The sequence below is a fragment of the Mercenaria mercenaria genome, chromosome 3, assembly GCF_021730395.1.
Source record: "Mercenaria mercenaria strain notata chromosome 3, MADL_Memer_1, whole genome shotgun sequence".
In the NCBI taxonomy this organism is placed as follows: domain Eukaryota; kingdom Metazoa; phylum Mollusca; class Bivalvia; order Venerida; family Veneridae; genus Mercenaria; species Mercenaria mercenaria.
Window position 1 is genome coordinate 68,191,047 of NC_069363.1, and position 25,272 is coordinate 68,216,318.

The following is a 25,272-nucleotide window of genomic DNA, read 5'->3' on the forward strand; positions in this document are numbered from 1 at the left end:
CACCAAATAAGACTATGAAATACAGATTAGGTTTGAAAAAGGAGAATAAGATTTCATGTTTTATAATCATTTTTTTATCAATCAATTTAGAAAACAAATCTCAGTTTGTAAATTAACAATAGAATGTGTGAATGCACCTTTGATAAAAACACCGTAATGGGGCGCGGCCGTCATTAATTTCTTTAATCATGCGGCGATTTAATTCATTAATTTCGAAAACAAATATCAGTTTGCAAGTTTATAATAGCACGTGCAATGCATCATTCACAAGATACCTCGGATTAGTAGTCTAAAAAAACACCGAAATGCGGCAAGGCTTTCATTAATTTCTTTAATCAAATATAGTGACAAACAAGCACTTATCGATAACAAAAGATTTGATATAATTGGTTATTAAAACTTGGCAAACGGTCACGAAGTAAACAAGTAGGCGTGACTTTGGATGCATCCGGGCGGTCACAGTTCTCGATTCGTTTATGTTCGGCAACTTTCGAACACAAATTGAAAAAATGTGGCCTCTAAAGGGGGTCAAATATGATGGCAGGGAGACCATTTTGCTGACCGCTGGCCGCGGAAGGGAGGTGACCGCTGAATAGAGTGATAAAATAGAGGAAAATTCGTCGGGGGCGTCACGAAATGACCGCTGACCGGAGGTGACCGTTAGGGCAGGTTGGACTGTACATGGGTTGCCTGCAAAATGGAATGTTTTTTTTTTCTTTTTGGAATCGTCTTACATCTGTAGAACGACCCGTTTATTTTTTCAAATTAACATATACAATATAAAAAGCAGTATAAAAGAAAATATAAATGTATAGAATGTGTGACAAAGTATTATTCAACATTTGTTACATTACATGTATTTCAAAAAGGTTTTCAAAATAGGTAGTCTTGTATTTCTTTTTTCCAAATAGTCTATTAGAACAATAATATCATTGAACAGGACATTACTAATATTTGAATATTTAGTTCGTCTATCGCTAATAAAATAGGTTTTACTTATGCAATACGAAATGGTATTTAATAATAAATTTACGCCTTGATACTCTTTTAAGTTCAATTTTATAACCAATGACGATACTTTCTAAGTTTTTAAATGATCTCGAAAAACCACATTTTTTGAAGACGTTAGAAATGATTGTCCAGAAATTTATCAGATATCTGCAGTCTAGGAAAAAATGCGAATAATCCTCAATACAGTTACAGTGTTTACAAAACGGATTATCAAATATATTCCAAGTAAATAAATTCAGATTTGTAGCAACAATACGATGGATAAGTTTGTACTTAAACTGTTTTACTTTGTTGTCTAAAGTGACTTTATTTAAAACATAATAGAAGGAACTCCACATAATGTGTTTACCAAACTGCTGTTCCCAGTATTTATGGATATATGGGCGTTCAAATTTTCTTTTTAGAAGTATATCATATATGATTTTATTTGTCATATCTTTTAAAGGTTTATTAGGTTCAATAAATAAAGCTAACTCTTTCTTTACCCTTGTTAAGTACGAATCTTTTGATTTTAGGTTCGTTTTCCATGAATTTGGTATTGCCTTCTTAATGATTTGAGTTTCAGCTATCCAGTTATGCTTAGATTTGAGTAGAGTTAATATTTTATTAACATCAATTTCTCCAGTATTTGAGATTATATCATTAACGAAAATGATCTTGGAGTCTATCCATGACTTAAATATAAGACATTTGCCGCTATATTTTATGAAACGATTGCCCCAGAGTATTTGTTTACGTATTTCTTGAAAAGATTCTAATTTAGTTGTATCGATTTTGCTTTTATTGAATTCAATCCATACATCTGTAAGTGTTTAATAGAATGTTGGTTAGCAGCCAGAAAGCATGAATATGATACAAAGGAAGTACAAGTTACTTTTGCTAGATCTATTTGCAGAGTAAAACAGCAGTGCGTCTTTGATTGATATGGAAGATCAGTTTTTGACATAGAATTGAAAGCCTAATATAACTTTGGTATATTAATAAGTTGCTACCTGGTTTGGGGTTATTAATATTAGGTGACCTTAATGAATTGTAGTGATGAAGATGACGAGGATGAGGATGATGAAGATGATGAAGAGCTGGAAGGAGGTATATTTGGTATGTCAAGGGTCAGTGCAGGGGAAGATGAGGAACACGCAGAAGAGGTATCAAATTTTATAGCCTTCACTTGTGTTACATGTGATAGTACATTCTTGTTGGGGTAGTGGGGGCATTTAAATTTATCCTTGGTCATACATGTGTCTCTTCTATTTATGTGTTTGCCTGTCTGTCTGTCTGAATTTATGTTGTGCATATCTTTAAAAGTATTTGACATAGAGTCATGTAACTTCATATGATTGTTATTCAGTATGTAAAATTGATGAAGGGATTTTGAAATAACTTGTTATTAATACTTTTGACACAAACTTAAGCTATTGTACAATATCATCATCCACATTGGAGTCCAGTGACAGCTCCAGTTTCCTCAGATGTGCCCATTTTAACCATCCAGCATCGAAATAGTCGAGTGCGCTGTCTCCTGTTCAGAAACTTAATTACTGACAGAGAAACACATGAGAATTAGTGCTTTTTAGCTCACCTGAGCCAAAGGCTCATATTGAGCTTTTGTGACCGCTCAATGTTGGTCGTGTGTCTGTCAACATTTTCTAAAAAAATCTTCTTGAAAACCATTAGGTAGAATTACACCAAACTTAACAGGAATGATTCTTGGGTGGCCCCCTTTCAAAAATTGTTCAAAAAATTGAATTCCATGCAGAACTCAGGTTGCCATGACAACCGAAAGGAAAAACTTAAAAAATCTTCTTGTTCAAAACCGCAGGCATAGAGCCTTGATATTTAACATGTGACATCATCTAATGGTCCTCTGTGAAGATTGTTCAAATTGTGCCCTTGGGGTGAAAAGAGGCCTGGCGGTCCCAAGTTTTACATAGACTTATATAGGAAAAAACTTTAAAAATCTCCTTGCCTGAAACCACAAGACCTAGGCCTTTGATATTTGGTATGTAGCATTGCCTTGTGGTCCTCTACCAAGATTGTTCAAATTATTACCCTAGGGTGAAAAGAGGCCCAGCCCCGGGGAGTCTTGAGTTTGACATAAACTTATGTAGGAAAAAACTTTAAAAATCTTCTTGTCTGAAACTGCAAGGCTTTTTAGCTCATCAGTCACATAGTGACAGAGTGAGCTTTTGTGCAAGCGCTTCGTCCGTCCGTCCATAATTTCTTGTGAACACGATAGAGATCACATTTTGCAATCAATTTTAATAAAACTTGCACGCAACTTGTATTGGCATAATATCTTGGTTCCTTTCAAAACTGGCCATACGCCATCATGGGTTGCAGAGTTATGGCCCTTTAAAGGGCCAAAATTTGCTATTTTTGGCTTGTGAACACAATAGAGACCACATTTTGCAATTGATTTTAATAAAATTTGCACACAACTTATTGGCACAATATCTCGGTTCCTTTCGAAAATTGGCCAGATTCCATCCTGGATTTCAGAGTTATGGCCCCTTAACCCTTTACCACACAGAACAGAAGCCAAAGTAACCTCTTTTACATAACACTGATAAGTGATAATCAATAATCAATAATCGGTATATGGCTGATAAAGGTGACTGTCTTATCTGAACAGAGGTGTTGGCATTATTTTGTGATTACACACACTTATGTTAAAAATGTCATTATTTTAATATTTTCTGTAAGTTTGACATTATTTTTGTCAATATAAAGTTTATAGCAATTTAAATTCTCTTTCCGATGATACAAAATTTATTGTAGTTTCTCTTTGAGTTTCGAAGATATAAAGTGTTAAAGTACGGGAATATATATTTTTAGGCATAAAATTCTGTTTTGGATTACTTTCACATTGAAATTCATATACAATTTCATTTTGATGTTTGAAAGTTTGATTTATAGTTAATAGACTTATCTTCTGAATCGGAATCGGTAAGTATTTATATAAAAAAAACAACCATCAAACTGAATAACACTAAAAAAATAACGGATCATAAAATTTCTGAAAGTGCAAAAAGATCGCTGAGATCGAGACTCGTAACCAACTACAGTATTCTTGTGCTAAAAATTAAAAATTTTAAGGTAATATTACGTAATATTTTGATGATCAAACGTCGGTACATCACGGGTGACTTCCACAGCAATTAACTCTTGGGGTGTCATAAAGTATTTGAAAGCCGCGGTCCTTCTGTTTTGATTAACACTTCCCGTTATGTAAGGCCATAAATTCCAAGCCATCCTATACACAAATTGTTGTTTGGGGGAAATCCGCATGTATCACGCGTGACCTTCATGACCTAACACATTTAAAAATACTTTGATGTTAAATGGTTGTTATTTTTAGAACGAGGAAAGCCCGCGAACCGGCCAGTTGCAAGCAGTTTTCTCAGTAATTTTCCATGACGTAGCGTCGTGCTCATGTAGGAAAAAACCCCGGTGTCTTTCTTTGCAAAGTACTCGATAAATTTAAATAGTAACCACATGATCTTGTACGTAAATAATGATGACGAAATCCCATATTTTGAGTTAGTAAACATCCGGAATTTGTTTCTTTAGGAAAAGAACGAAAATAAAGCGATTGATTATGAGACACGGGATAAAACGATTCTGTTCAAATGGCCGTTAATCGGTATAATACGTTTCTATCGGGGAACCGATAGACTCGGGTCAATACGTTTCTGTTCGGTAATCGATAGATACGGTGATAAACGTATCCATGTGGGAAAGGGTTAAAGGGCCAAAACTTGCTATTTTTGGCTTGTGAACACGATAGCGACCACATTTTGCAATTGATTTTAACCCATTCCCTCATAGACATGTAGCCTTATCAGCTATCTATTATGCATGCTTATGACAGGTTATCAGTAATACGTAATCAATACAGTCATCAGTTTATCTGCTCTGTGTGCATAGGGGTAATAAGTGGAATTTGATAAATTTGACACCTATGTTAGAAATGCTATTATTATAATATTTTCTATTCATTTGAAATTTTTTATGACAATGTATGAAATGTTGCTTATAAAACTGGCTTTTTAATGATGTTTTTCTTCTTTTTAGCTCAACTGAGCAGGATGTGCTCAAGGTGAGCTTTTGTGATCGCCCTGTGTCCGTCGTCTGTCGTCAGTCGTCCGTCTGTCCGTCGTCAACAATTTGACTGTTAACACTCTAGAGGTCACAATTTTGACCCAATCTTAATGAAACTTGGTCAGAATGTTACCCTCAATAAAATCTTGGAGGAGTTCGATATTGGGTCATCTGGGGTCAAAAACTAGGTCACCAGGTTGAATCAAAGGAAAAGCTTGTTAACACTCTAGAGGTCACAATTTTGGCCCAATTTTAATGAAACTTGGCCAGAATGTTACCCTCAATAAAATCTTGGATGAATTCGATATTGGGTCATCTGGGTTCAGAAACTAGGTCACCAGGTCAAATCAAAGGAAAACCTTGTTAACACTCTAGAGGTCACAATTTTGACCCAATCTTAATGAAACTTGGTCAGAATGTTACCCTCAATAAAATCTTGGACAAGTTCGATATTGGGTCATCCAGGGTTAAAAACTAGGCCACCAGGTCAAATCAAAGGAAAAGCTTGTTAACACTCCAGAGGTCACAATTTTGGTCCAGTCTGAATGAAACTTGGTCAGAATGTTACCCTGAATAAAATCCTGGATGAGTTTGATATTGGGTCATCTGGGGTCAAAAACTAGGTCACCAGGTCAAATCAAAGGAAAGCTTGTTAACACTGTAGAGGCCACATTTATAAATGTATGTTCATGAAACTTGGTCAGAATGTTAATCTTGATCATCTCAAAGTCCAGATTGAATCTGGGTCACGTAGGATCAAAAACTAGGTCACCAGGTCAAATCGAAGGAAAAGCTAGTTAACATTCTAGAGGCCACATTTATGACCATATCTTAATGAAACTTGGTCAGAATGTTAATCTTGATGATCTATAGGTCAAGTTCAAACCTGGGTCAGGTGGAGTCAAAAACTAGGTCACCAGGTTAGATCAAAGGAAAAGTTAGTTAACACCTAAAGGCCACATTTATGACCATATCTTAATGAAACTATCTTGATGATCTTTAGGTCAATAGCGATACAGGGCCTTCATGGCCCTCTTGTTCTAATTGGTATAGTTTTTTCAAAATGATGGGGAAAAGTTACAGAAACACAAAATTTACCAAGAAAAACTACTTTAAATTAGTTGTTTGGCATAAAATATTAATTTACAAGTCAATTAATTGTATACCTATATAAATAAATCATATCCCAACAATATGTGTTATTTATAAAAATATTTAATGACAAATGAGGTTTCAACAGCTATTTAGAAAATGCTAGTGCACTGAACTTTTCATAAAAAAAAAATCATGGAGGACATGTACATTTTTTGCACCCGAAAACTTAGATCTTACATCAAAATGGACAGATCATAACACCCTGAGGCAGACCAGAATAAATTTAAGAATAATTGAATTACCATTTTTACCTCACCTGAGCACAAAGTGATCAAGGTGAGCTTTTATGATCGCCTTGTGTCCGGCGGCGGCGGCGTCAACAATTTGACTGTTAACACTCTAGAGGTCACAATTTTGGCCCAATCTTAATGATTGTCAGAATGTTACCCTCAATAAAATCTTGGATGAGTTCGATATTGGGCCATCTGGGGTTAAAAACTAGGTCACCAGGTCAAATCAAAGGAAAAGCTTGTTAACACTCTAGAGGTCACAATTTTGGACCAATCTTAATGAAACCTGGTCATAATGTTACCCTCAATAAAATCTTGGACGAGTTCGATATTGGGTCATCTGGGGTCAAAAACTAGGTCACCAGGTCAAATCAAAGGAAAAGCTTGTTAACACTAGAGGTCACAGTTTAGGCCCAATCTTAATAAAACTTGGTCAGAATGTTACTGTCAATAAAGTCTTGGACTAGTTTGATATTGGGTCATCCGGGGTCAAAAACTAGGTCACCAGGTCAAATCAAAGGAAAAACTTGTTAACACTGTAGAGGCCACATTTATGACTTTGTCTTCATGAAACTTGGTCAGAATGTTAATCTTGATGATCTATAGGTGAAGTTCAAATCTGGGTCAGATTGGATCAAAAATTAGGTCACTAGGTCATTTCAAAGGAAAAGCTTGTTAACACTCTAGAGGTCACATTTATGACAGTATCTTCATGAAACTTGGTCAGAATGTTAATCTTGATGATCTTTAGGTCAAGTTCGAATCTTGGTCATGTGGGGTCAAAAACTAGGTCACAGGGTCAGATCAAAGGAAAAACTAGTTTACACTGTAGAGGCCACATTTATGACCGTATCTTAATGAAACTTGGTCAGAACGTTAAGCTTGATTATCTATAGGTCAAGTTCAAATCTGGGTCAGGTGGGGTCAAAAACTACATGTAGTTCCCTAGGTCATTCAAAGGAAAGCTTGTTAACACTCTAGAGGCCACATTTATGACTATATCTTCATGAAACTTAGTCAGAACATTAATCTTGGTGATCTTTAGGTCAAGTTCAAATCTTGGTCATGTGGGGTCAAAAACTAGGTCACAGGGTCAAATCAAAGGAATAGCTATTTAAGACTTTAGAGGCCACATTTATGACCATATCTGAATGAAACTTGGTCAGAATGTTAATCTTGATGATCTTTAGGTCAATGGATGGATCCGTAAACCGATCAATAAACACCGCCCCTTAGTTACTGTTGCTGTTTCCCACAAGCTTCTTTCAAAATGGCGGATTAATGTACATTAGCGAATGACTCACTAGAAAGTATTTCAGATGATATCTTTGTGAAATACTTACCAAATGTGAACCAAAATGCACAAAGATAGCTGTCAAAGAGGCTTAGTTGTTTTACTAAAGATTATGTACATGACATTAAGCTTAACTCAGAAGAAACCATGGTAAAAGTTAGCGCCAAAGAAAAAACACTTTCCGTCTTTGCTAGATATTCCTGACAGGTAAAATATTGAGTCCTTATGCAAATACATGGTATAATTATAATCTTAATTATCTTTTAAGCAACATGTGAAAAGAAATTACGTCTTAGATTATTATATAATAGTAGGCTACGTCCACTTCTGCCGTATAGAGACTGTATTTCCACGCTAGGCTTACATGATAAAAATATCAAACACCATGTGCAGTCACATATGGTGTAAGTTATTTCTTACATCAAGATAACATTTTCAACAGATAAAGAAATCTATTAATTGGTTCAATAGCTTTATATTAACATTGCGTAATACTCTACTGTTTTTAGCTCACCTGTCACAAAGTGACAAGGTGAGCTTTTGTGATCGTGCGGTGTCCGTCGTCCGTCCGTGCATGCGTGCGTGCGTCCGTAAACTTTTGCTTGTGACCACTCTAGAGGTCACATTTTTCATGGGATTTTTATGAAAGTTGGTCAGAAAGTTCATCTTGATGATATCTAGGTCAAGTTCGAAACTGGGTCACGTGGGGTCAAAAACTAGGTCAGTAGGTCTAAAAATAGAAAAACCTTGTGACCTCTCTGGAGGCTATATTTCTCAATGGATCTTCATGAAAATTGGTCAGAATGTTCATCTTGATGATATCTAGGTCAAATTCGAAACTGGGTCACGTGGGGTTAAAAACTAGGTCAGTAGATCTAAAAATAGAAAAACCTTGTGACCTCTCTAGAGGCCATATTTTTCATGAGATCTTCATGAATATTGGTCAGAATGTTTAACTTGATGATATCTAGGTCAAGTTTGAAACTGGGTCACGTGGGGTCAAAAACTAGGTCATTAGGTCTAAAAATAGAAAAACCTTGTGACCTCTCTAGAGGCCAAATTTCTAAATGGATCTTCATTAAAATTGGTCAGAATGTTCATCTTGATGATATCTAGGTCAAGTTCGAAACTGGGTCACATGGGGTTAAAAACTAGGTCAGTGGATCTAAAAATAGAAAAACTTTGTGACCTCTCTAGAGGCCATATTTTTCATGAGATCTTCATGAATATTGGTCAGAATGTTCACCTTGATGTTATCTAGGTCAAGTTCGAAACTGGGTCATGTGGGGTCAAAAACTAGGTCAGTAGATCTAAAAATAGAAAAACCTTGTGACCTCTCTAGAGGCCAAATTTTTCATGAGATCTTCATGAATATTGGTCAGAATGTTCATCTTGATGATATCTAAGTCAAATTAGAAACTGGGTCACGTGGGGTCAAAAACTAGGTCAGTAGGTCTAAAAATAGAAAAAACCTTGTGACCTCTCTAGAGGCCATATTTTTCAATGGATCTTCATGAAAATTGGTGAGAATGTTCAACTTGATGATATCTAAGTCAAATTCGAAACTGGGTCACGTGGGGTCAAAAACTAGGTCAGTAGGTCTAAAAATAGAAAAAACCTTGTGACCTCTCTAGAGGCCATATTTCTCAATGGATCTTCATGAAAATTGGTGAGAATGTTCAACTTGATGATATCTAAGTCAGGTTCGTAACTGGGTCATGTGCGGTCAAAAACTAGGTCAGTAGGTCGAAAAATAGAAAAACCTGTGACTTCTCTAGAGGCCATATTTTTCACGAGATCTTCATGAAAATTGGTGAGAATGTTCACCTTGATGATATCTAGGTCAAGTTTAAAAGTGGGTCACGTGCCTTCAAAAACTAGGTCATTAGGTCAAATAATAGAAAAACCTTGTGACCTCTCTTCTCTAGAGGCCATATTTTTCAATGGATCTTCATGAAAATTGGTCAGAATTTTTTATCTTGATGATATCTAGGTCACATGTGCTCAAAAACTAGGTCACTATGTCAAATAATAGAAATAACGACGTCATACTCAGTTGAACACTGGGTCATGTGGGGATAGGTGAGCGATTCAGGACCATCATGGTCCTCTTGTTATTTTACAAGTATGTGTTGCGATCGGGCTGCTGTTGCAACTGATTGTGGAATTGTCGATCACCGCTGTGATACCAATTAAGTTAATTATTCCTATTATATTATAATATACATTTGTAAAATACCACGCAGTTGTCTTAAAAATAAACATATGTCCATCTTGGTGTATATTTCAGAACTAATTTTTGGGTGAAAACTTTTGAACATTTGGTATACGGTATAGTCATATTAATTTTATTTTCAGTGCGGTCGGACATAGCTGGCATATCGTAGGGCTGATTAAATCTCCTCCACAATTAAATTAAACAATTTCCAGACCAGCAAAGTTAAACAAGTCTATCACAGCAATGGCACAAACCAAAAGGGACAAAGATCTTGCTGAAACCTATTAATCATGTTTTTGTTAGACCGGTGGAAACGAGGAAACAAAATTCTGTGATCTGTTTACTTGACAGTTCATAAAATTAAATATGTCTTCATGCTGCAAGCAAAACAAAAAATAAAAATGAATAAAAGAGAGAACAAACAGATAAAATGAACCCATTTGCATTTATTGTATCATAGTATTAATGGTAGTTATAAATAGTTTACGATAGTCGTAAGGTAAAATAAACATACCAAACAAAAAAAATCAGCGACATTCTAAACCGCATCAACATGTGCGTATACTTATTTTTTTTCAAATTACATTTAAAAGGAAAATCAATTTAAACTTATCAATTGTCAGACTTCGATGAATAAAACAGAATGGTGTCGAAACAGGGGATACTGTTATACTTGCTGTCTACAAATGTGAAAGACATAACATAACATAATAAATAATGAAAAAGCATTAAAATTCTCTGCCGAATATTTATCTTTATGCTCCTGATTTAATGTCTGATTAATCCCCCGCCGTGGCGGAGGGATTATAGGAATGGTCTGCGTCCGTCCTTCCATCCTTCTGTCCGTCCTTCCGTCTTTCTGTCCTTCCGTCCGTAACAAAATCGTGTCCGGTCCATATCTCCTAAATCCCTTGAAGGATTTTCATGAAACTTGGGTCAAATGATCACCTCATCAAGACGATGTGCAGAACCCATGAGTCAGCCTTGTCGGTTCAAAGTCAAGGTCACAACTCAAGGTCAAAGGTTTGAGCCTGCCATTTTGTGTCCGCTCTTTATCTCCTAAACCCCTTGAAGGAATTTTATAAAACTTGGTTCAAATGATCACCTCATCAAGACGATGTGCAGAACCCATGAGTCAGCCATGCCGGCTCAAGGTCAAGGTCACAACTCAAGGTCAAATGTTTGAGCCTTCCATTTTGTGTCCGCTCTATATCTCTTAAACCCCTTGAAGGAATTTTATAAAACTTGTGTCAAATGATCACCTCATCAAGACGATGTGCAGAACCCATGAGTCAGTCATGCCGGCTCAAGGTCAAGGTCACAACTTAGGGTCAAAGGTTTGAACCTTCCATTTTGTGTCCGCTCTATATCTCCTAAACCCCTTGAAGGATTTCCATCAAACTTGGGTCAAACGATCACCTCATCAAGGCGATGTGCAGAACTTATGAGTCAACCATGTCGGCTCAAGGTCAAGGTCACAACTGAAGGTCAAAGGTTTGAGCCTTCCATTTCGTGTCCGCTCTATATCTCCTAAACCTCTGAAGGAATTTTATAAAACTTGGGTCAAATGATTACCTCATCAGAACGATGTGCAGAAATTATGAGTCAACCATGCCAGCTCAAGGTCAAGGTCACAACTATGGGTCAAAGGTTTGAGCCTTCCATTTGGTGTCCACTCTGTATCTCCTTAACCCCTTGAAGGATTTTCATCAAACTTGGGTCAAATGATCACCTCATCAAGAATTCATGAGTCAGCCATGTCAACTCAAGGTCAAGGTCACAACTGAAGGTCAAAGGTTTCAGCTCTGTATCTCCTAAACCCCTTGAAGGATTTTCATGAAACTTTGGTCAAATGATCACCTCACCAAGACGTTGTGCAGAATTCATGAGTCAGCCATGTCAGTTCAAGGTCAAGGTCACAGCTAAAATCAAAGGTTTTACCCTATCACTATCCATAGCAGTGGCGGGGGATTTAGCTGTCTTTCAGACTGCCTTGTTAATAAAAGCTTACGTTTTGTCCTTGAAATAATGTTAATGTGCCGTGCACAGTCCAGATCTTATGTATATGTTTGAATAATGATTTTGGTATTCTATGTAAAATTAATTTACATGTATATGTTTTGACTTTATTAATGACTCGTTCAATGTGCGCTTTATGTTTAATATTTTTCTGTGTAAGAAGATTGGTCGCTTAATTCAACATTTTTATGTAGTATAGTTAACATACAGTCAAATGTGAAAATGTAGATCATACTTTCAATAGCGAGAATATATTGCTGAAGAAGGTTAGCTGTTACTTTTATATGAAATAAGATATACATTTATGACTTATATATTTAATGTCTTGAACTGAATAATTCTGCGATAGGCCTAAATTAAAATAAAGTGAGCAAATTCATATTAAAATTCCGATCACAGACAAATGAGTAAAGAGAGAGAGATGATTCATGATGTATTACGTATGCTATCATATTATACCATGCACATTAGTGACACACACGGCAGTTTCAATATAAAGTTTATTAGAATAACATTTGAGCAGATTGCCTATTGATCCGTTTAACGTTCAACGCTTACATTTTTCTAAATCGGCCTTTGGTTTACGGAAAAAATAAATCTTCCCCCTTCTAGCCTTTCCGGGTACCGCCCGTCGGCATTACATATTCCTAACACACACCTCAACACCACTTCCTTCGAAAAAAAAATGTATCAAACTTAAAAGAATAGGTCAGTAACGGTTTCTAAGTGAAAGCTTGTTGGAAGCAATGGCTGGTTAGCATTAAGGTAAGTGCACTGAATAATCCGCGTTATCTTATTGGTCAATATCATAGATAACAATTAGTTTGATTGACAGCACGGATCCATCCATTGGTCAGGTGAGCAATACAGGGCCTTCATGGCCCTCTTGTTATATTTTACACGGTAGATTTATGCATAAAGCATATATCATACATATATATAGCATACATGTATATATGTCATTGTAGATGGAAAAAAATGTCACCGTGGGACAGACGTTGCATAATTTTTGATACCGTTCAAATTGATTTAAATAAAAAAATTTACGAGATAAAACATTTCAACTGTATTGCCAATGCTAAAAAATTATCGTCAACCTTATTATGCCCCCCTTTGAAAAAGGAGGGGTATATTGTTTTGCAGATGTCGGTCGGTCGGTTTGTCGGTCGGTCGGTCGGAATGTAGACCAATCCGTTTCCGGATGATAACTCAAGAACGCTTGGGCCTAGGACCATGAAAGTTGATAGGGAGGTTGGTCATCACCAGCAGATGACCCCTATTGATTTTGTGGTCTGTATGTCAAAGGTCAAGGTCACAGTGACCCTGAATAGTATAACGGTTTCCGGATGATAACTCAAGAACACTTTGGCCTAGGATCATGAAAGTTGATAGGGAGGTTTGTAATGACCAGCAGATGACCCCTATTGATTTTGAGGTCAGTATGTTAAAGGTCAAGGTCACAGTGACCCTGAACAGTAAAACGGTTTCCGGATGATAACTCAAGAACACTTGGGCCTAGGATCATGAAAGTTGATAGGGAGGTTGGTAATGACCAGCAGATGATCCCTATTGATTTTGAGGTCAGTATGTTTAAGGTCAAGGTCACAGTGACCCTGAACAGTAAAACGGTTTCCGGATGATAACTCAAGAACGATTAGGCCTAGGGTCACGAAAGTTGATAGGGAGGTTGTTAATGACCAGCAGATGACCCCTATTGATTTTGAGGTCAGTATGTCAAAGGTCAAGGTCACAGTGACCAGGAATAGTAAAATGGTTTCCAGGCAATAACTCAAGAATGCTTGGGCCTAGTGTCAGGAAAATTGATAGTTAGTTTGGCCATGACCAGCAGATGACCCCTATTGATTTTGAGGTCATTAGGTCAAAGGTCAAGGTTACATTGGCCAGGAACAGTTAAATGGTTTCTGATCTTCTTGTCCAAAACCATAGGGCCTAGGGCTTTGATATTTGGTATGTAGCAAAATCTAGTGGTCCTCTACCAAGATTGTTCAGATTATTTCCCTGGGGTCAAATATGGCCCCACCCCTAGGGTCACATGGTTTATATAGACTTATATAGGAAAAAACTTTGAAAAACCTCTTGTCCAAAACCACAGGGCCTAGGGCTTTGATATTTTGTATATGACATCATCTAGTGGTCCTCTACTAAGATTATTCAAATTATTCCCCTAGGGTCAGATATGGCTCCGCCGTAGGGGTCACATGGTTTACATATACTTATATAGGGAAAAACTTTGAAAATCTTCTTGTCCAAACCACAAAGACTATGGCTTTGGTAATTTGTAATGTAGCATCATTTAGTGGTTCTCTACCAAGTTTGTTCAAGTTATCCCTCTCGGGTCAAATATGGCCCCGCCCCAGAGGTCATATGGTTCATATAGACTTATACAGGGAAAAACTTAGAATCTTCATGTCCATAACTTACATCATTCAAATTTGGACCACATGTATAGTTTTGAGTGGCAAGATGAACCGTGACATGAGTTGACCTTGATCTTGACCTAGTGACCTACTTTCACATTTCTGTACCTACAGCCTTCAAATTTGGATCACATGCATAGGTTTGTGTACTGAAAAAAACTTTGACCTTGTTATTGACCTAGTGACCTACTTTCACATTTTTGAAGGTACAGGCTTCAAATTTGGACCACATGCATAGCTTTTTGTTCCAAAATAAAATTTGACCTTGATTTTGACCTAGTGACCTGTACTTTCACATTTCTCAAGCTACAGCCTTCAAATTTGAACCACAAGCATAGTGTTGTGTTCCGAAATGGAATTTGTGTTTACAGTGAGCATATAATTTCTGTTCCTTGTGCAATTACTGAATGCATCAAGGGGGGCATTTCGTGTTCGACGAGCTCTTGTTTTTTGTAAGCATGTATCGTTATGGGGGTGAATCTCCTCGTCCATTAATCAAAAACAGAACGCTCTCGAGATCCGAGTCAGCGAAGTTAAATTTAAAATCAGACAGACTTAAGGCAACACTAACGTAGGACTCCGACGAAAAGGCATCAAAATGAAATTTAAATTCATATTTAGTTAAATCTGTATGACTGTTTACAAATTCTTCGATTGTTATGTTACGTGATGCAGCCATTTTGTTTAGATATATAAACGGACTACTTCAAGGCCGAGCACCTGACCGCGTGGTTTATGAGTTATGTAATTGGCTGAATCGTGGGCCTAATATTCAAATTACCTGTTACGTCACGTCATCTGGGACATCGGCCAACATATCAATGCACAATTTCGAACTATATTTTTCAGAGGGCGCTCGATAAAACATTTATATTGACCAATGATTTTGGGGAAATTATTATTATTATTATATACCACATTTATATAGCACTCTTTTCATATAAAAATATGTTCAAAAGTGCTTTACATAAAAACATTTATATAATGTTCAATAAAAAATGGCAATTGAACTATTATAGAAGAACTTAAAATTACATTACGGTAATAAGATACCAAGCATGTGACTTATGGGTCCTGCGATTGGATGTCATTTAAGGCCAAACTTTAAATAGAAACAGGTATTTTTGTGCCCCCCCCCCCCAATATGAATGGTTGGGGCATATAGATTTGCTCTTGAACGTGTGTCCGTCCGAAGTTCGTGACGTGCCTAGCTCAAAAAGTATTTGAGATAAATTGATGAAACCTTGCGTGAGTCTTTATCATGATATAAACTTGCGCACGTTCTATTTTTTGTCTCGCTCTGCCCCCTAATTTTAGAGTTATGGCCCCTGAAATAGCCAAAAATGCACATTTTCACCTTGTGACATGCCTAGCTCAAAAAATATTCTTAATCATGATATGAACTTGCGCACATTCTATTTTTCATCTGGGTCCGCCCCCTATTTCTAGAGTTATGGCCCCTGAAATAGTCAAAAATGCATATTTTCACCTGGTGACATGCCTAGTTAAAAAAAAATTTGATTTAAATTAATGAAACCTTGCATGAGTCTTTATCATGATATGAACTTATGCACCTCCTATTTTTTGTCTGGCTCCGCTCCCTATTTTTAGAGATATGGCCCTTGAAACGGTCAAAAATGCACATTTTCACCTTGTGAAACGCCTAGCTCAAAAAGTGTTTGATATAGATTCATGAAACCTTGCATGAGTCTTAATCATGATATGAACTTGCGCATCTCTTATTTTTAATCTGGGTCTGCGCCCTATTTCTAGAGTTACCGCCCCTGAAATAGTCAAAAATGCACATTTTCACCTTGTGACATTCCTAGCTCAAAAAGTATTTGATATAAATTGATGAACCTTGCATGAGTCTTTATCATGATATGAACTTGCGCATCTCTTATTTTTAATCAGGGTCCGCCCCTATTTCCAGAGTTATGGCCCCTGAAATAGTAAAAAAATGCACATTTTCACCTAATTATGTGCCTCACTCAGAAAGTATTTAATGTAAATTCATGAAACCTTGCTTGAGTCTTTATCATAATGTGACCTTGCACACTTGGCATTCTTCTTGAGAATTTTAGTGTTTATTACAGAGTTATGGCCCTTGAAATAACCAAAATAGTGGATTTTTGTTTGTGATGGCAGATGCTCATAGCTCAAAAAGTATATGGGTTACAAGAATGAATCCTTTTCATAATTTTTTTGAGGCTATATCCCATTAAGACTGCAAACATTTGAATTATTTCCCCTTATTTGTGACAAATGTACCAGTGGGGGGGGGGGGGGGGGGGCACACCCTGTGTCCTACAGACACATTCTAGTTTACTTCCGGAAATTGGAGATAACTGTGAATGCACAAAGTGTACCGTTATTCGTATGGATCATTCGTTCGGAAATATAAACAAATCAGTGTCAAAAATGAATGCGCTCTATGGCGCTTGCATGCGGGGATGGATAATGGCGCTTCTATGCAGAGATCGATAGCGGCGCTCTTAGGCGCTTCCATGCGGTAATAGATAGAGGCGCTCTTAGGCGCTTGTAAGTGGGAATGGGTTAATTAAACTTGCATACAACTTGTATTAGCATAATATCTGTGTTCCTTTGGAAAATTGGCCAGATACCTTAATGAGTTCAAGAGTTGTAGCCCCTTAAAGGGCCAAAAACTGCTATTTTGGCTTTTGCAGCCATATAGAGACTTCATTTATGGTTTGATTTGATACAAACTTGCAAAATATCTTTAACAACAATAGATCTTGAAAATGGGTCATCTGGGGTCAAAAACTAGGTCACTAGGTCAAATCAAAGAAAAACCTTGTGTATGTGATAGAGGCTGTTTTTTTTCAACTGATCTTTGTGAAATTTGGTCAGAATGATTATCTTGATAAAATCTAGGCCAATTTCGAAAGTGGGTTATCTAGGGTTAAAAACTAGGTCACTAGGTCAAATCAAAGAAAAACCTTGTGTATGCGATAGAGGCTGTTTTTAGCTCACCAGAGCACAAAGTGCTCAGGGTGAGCTATTGTGATCGCTCACCGTCCGGCGTCCGTCCGTCCGTCCACACTTTCCTTTAAACAACATCTCCTCCTAAACCAACAGGCCAATTTTGATGAAACTTCACAGGGATGTTCCTTGGATGGTCTTTTCAAAATATTGTTCAAAGAATTGAATTCCATGCAGAACTCTGGTTGCCATGGCAACCGAAAGGAAAAACTTTAAAAATCTTCTTCTCAAAAACCAGAAGCCCTAGAGCTTTGATATTTGGTGTGAAGCATTGCCTAGTGGACCTCTACCAAATTTGTTCAAATCATGACCCCGGGGTCAAAATTGACCCCGCCCCAGGGGTCACTTGATTTTACATAGAAAAATCTTAAAAAATCTTCTTCTCGAAAACCAGAAGCCCTAGACCTTAGATATTTGACATGTAGCATTGCCTAATGGACCTCTACTAATGTTGTTCAAATCATGACCCCGGGATCAAAATTGACCCCGCCCCAGGGGTCACTTGATTTTACATAGGAAAATCTTCAAAAATTTTCTAAAAATAAAGCAGAAGGCCTAGGTCTTAGATATTTCACATGTAGCATTGCCTAGTGGACCTCTACAAAATTTGTTCAAATCAGACCCATGGGGTCAAAATTGACCCCGCCCCAGGGGTCACTTGATTTTACATAGGAAAACTTTAAAAAATCTTCTTCTCAAAAAGCAGAAGACCTAGAGCTTAGATATTTGACATGTAGCATTGCCTAGTGGACCTCTACTAAAGTTGTTCAAATCATGACCCCCGGGGTCAAAATTGACCCCGCACTAGGGGTCGCTTTATTTTACATATGAAAATCTTCAAAAATTTTCTTAAAATAAACCAGAAGGCCTAGAGCTTAGATATTTCACATGTAGCATTGCCTAGTGGACCTCTACAACATTTATTCAAATCATGACCCCCAGGGTCAAAATTGACCCCGCCCCAGGGGTCACTTGATTTTACATAGGAAAATCTTCAAAAAATTTCTAAAAATAAACCAGAAGGCCTAGATCTTAGATATTTGACATGTAGCATTGCCTAGTAGACCTCTACAAAATTTCTTCAAATTATGACCCCCGGGGTCAAATTGGCCCCGCCCCATGGGGTTACTTGATTGTACATAGAAAAATCTTCCAATATTTTCTAAAAATAAACCAGAAGGCCTAGAGCTTAGATATTTGACATGTAGCATTGCCTAGTGGACCTCTATAAAATTTGTTCAAATCTTGACCCCCAGGGTCAAATTGACCCAGCCCCAGGGGTTACTTTATTGTACATAGGGAAATTTACATAAATTTGCTTAAAATAAACCAGAAGGCCTAGATCTTAGATATTCGATTTGTAACATTGCCTAGTCGACTTCTACAAACTTTTTTCAAATCATGACCCCCGGGGTAAAATTGGCCCCGCCCTAGGGGTTACTTGATTGTACATTGGAAAATTTTCTAAAAATCATCAGTTTGACATTTGAAACATATTACTCTGGTGAGCGATCCAGGGTCATCATGACCCTCTTGTTTTTTCAACTGATCTTCGTGAAATTTGGTCAGAATGATTACCTTGATAAAATCTAGGCCAAGTTCGAAAGTGGGTTAAAACTTTGTGTATGCCATAGAGGCTGTATTTTTTAATTGATCTTCATGAATTTTGATCAGAATAATTGCCTTGATGAAGTCTAGGTCACTTTCAAATATGGGTCATCTGGGGTAAAAAATTAGGTCACTAGGTCAAATCAAAGAAAAACCTTGTGTTTGAGATTTTTCAATTGATCTTTTTGAATTTTGGTCAGAGTAATTGCCTTGATAAAATCTAGGTCAAGTTCAAAAATGGGTTCAAAATCTAGGTCCCTAGGTCAAATCAAAGAAAAACCTTGTGTATGCAATAGGGGCTGCAGTTTATACCGGATCTTCATGAAATTTGATCAGAATTTTTGTCTTGATGAAGTCTAGGTTGTGTTTGAATATGGGTCATCTAAGTTCAAAAAATAGGTCACCCGGTCAAATTAAAGAACAACCTTGTGTGTGCAATAGAGGCTGCATTTTTCACTGGATATTCATAAAATTTAGTCAGAATGATTGCCTTGATGAAATCTAGGTTAAGTTAGAATATGTCTCATCTGTGGTCAAAAACTAGGTCACTAGGTCAAATCGAAGAAAAAGCTTGTGTATGCGATAGAGACTGTATTTTTCAGTTGATTTTCATGAAATTTCGTCAAAATGATAGTCTTGATGAAATTTAGGTCAAGTTTGAATATGAGTCATCTGGGATCAAAAACTAGGTCGCTAGGACAAATCAAACAAAAATGTTTTGTATGTGATAAGAGGCTGTAAGTGACAAGGTGAGCTTTTGTGATCGCGTGTCATCCGTCGTCTGTGCGTCCGTCCGTAAACTTTTGCTTGTGACCACTCTAGAAGTCACATTTTTCATGGGATCTTTATGAAAGTTGGTCAGAATGTTCATCTTGATGATATCTAGTTCAGGTTTGAAACTGGATCATGTGTGGTCCAAAACTAGGTCAGTAGGTCTAAAAATAGAAAATCTTTGTGACCTCCTTAGAGTCCATATTTTTCAATGGATCTTCATGAAAATTGGTCAGAATGTTCACCTTGATGATATCTAGGTCAAGTTCGAAACTGGGTCATGTGCGGTCCAAAACTAGGTCAGTAGGTCTAAAAATAGAAAATCTTTATGACCTCCCCTAGAGGCCATATTTTTCAATGGATCTTCATGAAAATTGGTCAGAATGTTCACCTTGATGATATCTAGGTCAAGTTCGAAACTGGGTCAGGTGCGATCAAAGACTAGATCAGGAGGTCTAAAAATAGAGTAACCTCGTGACCTCTCTAGAGGCCATATTTTTCATGGGATCTATATGAAATTTGGTCTGAATGTTCATCTTGATGATATCTAGGTCAAGTTCGAAACTGGGTCACATGCCCTGAAGAACTAGGTCATTAGGTCTAAAAATAGAAAAACCTTTTGACCTCTAGAGGCCATATTTTTCAATGGATCTTCATGAAAATTGGTCAGAATGTTCACCTTGGTGATATCTAGTTCAAGTTCGAAACTGGGTCACGTGCGGTGAAAAAACTAGGTCAGTAAGTCTGAAAATAGAACGAGGGTCATGATGACCCTGAATCGCTCACCTGAGTAATATGAGCAACAGGTTTCAAATGTCAAACTGATGCTAAAATATTAAGAAAGTCATTAGGTCACATTCATATTCATTGAAATTCAGTTTTATGATCGGTGTGCAAAACTGTACATGTCGTCCAAATTTCAAGGCTGTATCTTAAAAAACAAGAAAGTAGGTCAGCAGGGCAAGGCCACAGTCAAGTGACATCATAATACTTAGGGTCATCAGGTAATTATTATTAAACAGTCTTGGAAAAAGGATCATATAATTTTTAGCTCGACTATACGAAGTATAAGGAGAGCTATCCTACTCGCCTCGGCGTCGGCGTCTTTCCGCGTCCCCACCTTGGTTAAACTTTTGGTGCACTTTCTCTTTTTTCAACTTATCTCTGTAATTACTTGATGGATTTGATTCAAACTTGAAATACTTATTCCTCATCATCATCCACATCATCTGACATAAGGTCCATAACTCTGGCACCAATATTTCATGAATTATCCCCCCTTTTCACTTAGATTTTCAGGTTAAAGTTTTGATGCACTTTCACTCTATCTCTGTTATTACCAAATGGATTTGATTCAAACTTAAAATAGTTGTTCAACATCATCACCCACATCATATGACACAAGGTGCATAACTCTGGCACCATTTTTTCATGAATTATTCCCCCTTCTCACTTAGAATTTCAGGTTAAAGTTTTGGTGCACTTTCACTCTACCTCTGTTATTACTGAATGGATTTGATTCAAACAAAATAGTTGTTCAGCATCATCACCCACATCATACGACACAAGCTGCATACCTCTGGCACAATTTTTCATGAATTATTCCCATTTTTACTTAGAATTTCAGGTTAAAGTTTTATGCACTTTCACTCTGTCTCTGTTATTACTGAATGGATCTGATTCAAACTTAAACGATTGCTCAACATCATTACCCTTATCATATGACACAAGGTGCATAACTCTGGGACCAATTTTTCAGGAATTATTTCCCCTTTTTACTTAGAATTTTAGGTTAAAGTTTTGATGCACTTTCACTCTGTCTCTGTTATTACTGAATGGATTTGATTCAAACTTAAACTAGTTGTTCAACATCATCACCCACACTATATGATGCAAGGTGCATAACTCTGGCACGAATTTTTCATGAATTATTCCCCCTTATTACTTAGAATTTTAGGTTTAAGTTTTGATGCACTTTCACTCTGTCTCTGTTATTACTGAATGGATTTGATTCAAACTTAATATAGTTGTTCAACGTCATCACCTACACTATATGACACAAGCTGCATAACTCTGGCACCAATATTTAATGAATTATGCCCCTTTTTGCTTAGGATATTCTTATATAGTGTTTTGATACATTTTATCTTTACCTCTCTTATTACTTTAAGTTGATATTTTTGACATAGACTCAGGCTATTGTGCAATAACTTCATCCACAATTCGAGTCATTAAACACTCCAGTGACAGCTCTAGTTTTCTCAGATGTGCCCAGTTTCACTATTCAGCATCGAAATAGTCGAGCGCGCTGTCTCCTGTGACAGCTCTTGTTTATTCCCCTGAAGGGAGGCATATTAGTTTTCAACTGTCTGTCCATTCGTTAGTTCGTTCGTTCCTCACAATGTTAACTTTTGCATGAAGGCACTTTACTCGCGAACCACTGCACCCAGGACCTTCAAACTTCACATGCTGATAGTACTTATTGAGTACACGGCCCCTACTGACTTTGGGGTCACCAAGTCAAAGGTCAAGGTCACTAGGTCAAAGGTCATGGCGCTGCGGGGCATTTGTCACCATTAGTGACAACTCTTGTTCAAGTATTTTTCCTATATAACTCATAATAATTAAGTGACACCGGGGCGGGGCCTCTTTTGACCCCAGGGGCATAATTTGAACAATTTTGGTAGAGTACTACCAGGCAATGCATCATACCAAATATCAAAAGCCAGCCCTTTTTTTACGCCGATTTTGGGGCCGAAATTCGGCCCCATTCCCCCATTCCCCAGGCAAAATAATATACTTTTATCCCAAACTGCACTAAAAAATTCCCCAATTGCAAGTCGTTTTTATCAGCGAAAATTTCCACCGCCGATGGATTAATAGGTTTGAATGTATATGCGTTCTGAACACCGCTTCTAGAAACGCCGCAATCGGAACATCTCAGATATTACCGTTAGCGTCGGTCATTGGGAATTTCCCTTTCCAGAATTTCTGATTCGCGGATATATTTATCTACAACAATCCGATTTGTGGATATATTTATCTAATAACAAGCCGATTCGCGGAAGTAATGAACGAAAAAATCTGGAAATATTGTTAAGTCGAACGGCTCACAAATAATTTGCGCGATCGTGAAATGATTTCAGTTGCGGTTGCGTTCATTTCAATCGACGCGAAGATTTCAATCGCGTTCATTTCAGTCTATGCGTACAAATTTCGGTCCGGCCAACATTTCACTCGCGTTCATTTCAATCTACGCGTAAACATTTCGGTCCGCCCAACATTTCACTCGCATTCGTTAAATTTTAGTGAAGAAAGTTTGAGATACAAATGAACTAAAGCAGTTCGTTTGGTTCTTTCACGTGCCCAGTGTAAAGGATCGATACACGGGGAGGAATTTTTTTACAGCACCTCCCAAGTGCTTCAAAACAAAGTGCCAATCGTTACTTTAGGTGGTATTTTCGCTATACAGTAATCTGTATGGACTAGATTGTAAATTGAGATTATATATAATGCAATTAAAAGCATTTAAAAAGCTTTTTAAAAGTCATAAAATAAAAAGGACAACTCTATTTTTGATAAATGACCTTATATTAAGTTTGAAATACAAAGGTCAAAAATAAAAAAATAAATATTAATGCTTTATAAACATCTAAGTAGTGAAAAAGGCCCATTAAAGGGAGATAATTCAAAAATTGCAAACTATTAAAGGAATAATTTCATACATTGAGCAATTACTTTAGCTTTGAAATTGTTCTTGAAAAACGATTTAAACATTTTAATGACAAGATTAAAAACTATTTTTGGTTCAATGTGATATTAGGATGAAATGGTTCAAGGGCAAATTGCTTGGTTAAAGTATAAAATGAAATAGAGATTTAAAAAAAATAATGGCTTCTAATTCTGGCACTTTAGGGTATGAAATGGTCCCAAGATTTTGCAATTGACTTAAGTCATGGCTAAAAGTGTGAAACAGCCAGGGGAGGCCTTGATCTTACTCAATCTGTGTTTTTTGTTTTTTTTATATACTGGTACTGATGATAAACCTGAACAGAAAATGAGGTTTTTTACCTGTAACTTTTTTATTTCTGCAATTTGTAATGAATGGTTGGTATCAAAATAAAGCTTAACATTTGCTGAAAACTTTGCATAATTCAAATTTATATTTAGTTAGCAAACTCACACGAAGTGAGGCCCTGAAAGGGGTTAGTAAAATGAGGACTGAAAGCAGGTTGACTGATGATAAATTCAAACACTTTGTCGTTTACAAAATTTTCTTTGTAGTATTATATTGAAACTTTCCCCAAAAAGCTGCAACAGTCATTACTGATCAAGTAATGAAAAGTAACGCAATGTCAGGCCTTCATGTGGCGACAGTGAGCATGCTGAAACAAACACCCTCTTCCCCAGTATTTTTGGATAAATATTTTTTATACAGATAAATGTAAGTCATTTATTTATACAGAATATTTACCAATTTTGTTTTTATTTACACCAGTTGGTGTTGTAAATGGAAACTAATAGATGGTGTGTTCAATTTTTTAAATAACCGATTGCAATCAAATATTTCCAAGGTGGTCGACTTTATCATCTGTCCGGGTTTATCATCAGTACCAGTATATAAAAAAATTCCCCAATTTGGTATTTTACGATGCAAATTTCCCCATCTGAAAGGACCCGCCACCCTTCCCCAAAACCATAAAAAAAGGGCTGAAAGCCTAGGTCGAATGGTTTCAGACAAGAAGATTTTTAAAGTTTTTTCCTATATAAGTCTATATAAAACATGGGACTCCCAAGGCAGGGCCTCTTTTCACCCCAGGGGTACAATTTGAACAGTTTTGGTTGAGGACCATAAGACAATGCTAAAAACAAAATATCAAAGGCTTTATTTCATGTGGTTTCAGACAAGAAGATTTTTCAACTTTTTTTCCCATATAAGTCTGAGTCATGTGGGGCAGTTACTTGAGAACAGGTTTGTACTGGTACAGAATCCAGGAACACTGGTTAGGATAACTGCCCGCCGTTGCATGACTGAAAAACGTTGAAAAATTGTTGAAAAACGGCGTTAAACCGAAAACAAACAAAGAAAAACTTGGGAACCCCGGGGCGGGGTCATATTTGACCCTAGGGGGATAATTATGTCTCCCCCAGGAGACATATTGTTTTTGCCCTGTCCGTCCGTCGGTACGTCACACTTCATTTCCGAGCTATAACTGGAGAACCATTTGTCCTAGAACCTTCAAACTTTATAGGGTTGTAGGGCTGCTGGAGTAGACGACCCCTATTGTTTTTGGGGTCACTCTGTCAAAGGTCAAGGTCTCAGGGGCCTGAACATTGAAAACCATTTCCGATCAATAACTGGAGAACCACTTGACCCAGAATGTTGAAACTTCATAGGATGATTAGTCTTGAATAGTAGATGAC

General features: G+C 37.0%; 1 protein-coding gene across 2 annotated transcripts in view; it reads left to right on the forward strand.

The window, feature by feature from the left end:
• LOC123524470 (protein phosphatase 1G-like) overlaps positions 1-25,272 on the forward strand; it is a 194,055-nt gene that overhangs the window by 102,876 nt on the left and 65,907 nt on the right. For both annotated transcript variants that reach the window (XM_045302684.2, XM_053538840.1), the window contains exon 7: positions 2,048-2,156. In XM_045302684.2, the coding sequence (XP_045158619.2) occupies positions 2,048-2,156 (109 nt within the window). The remainder of the gene's footprint in view (positions 1-2,047; positions 2,157-25,272) is intronic.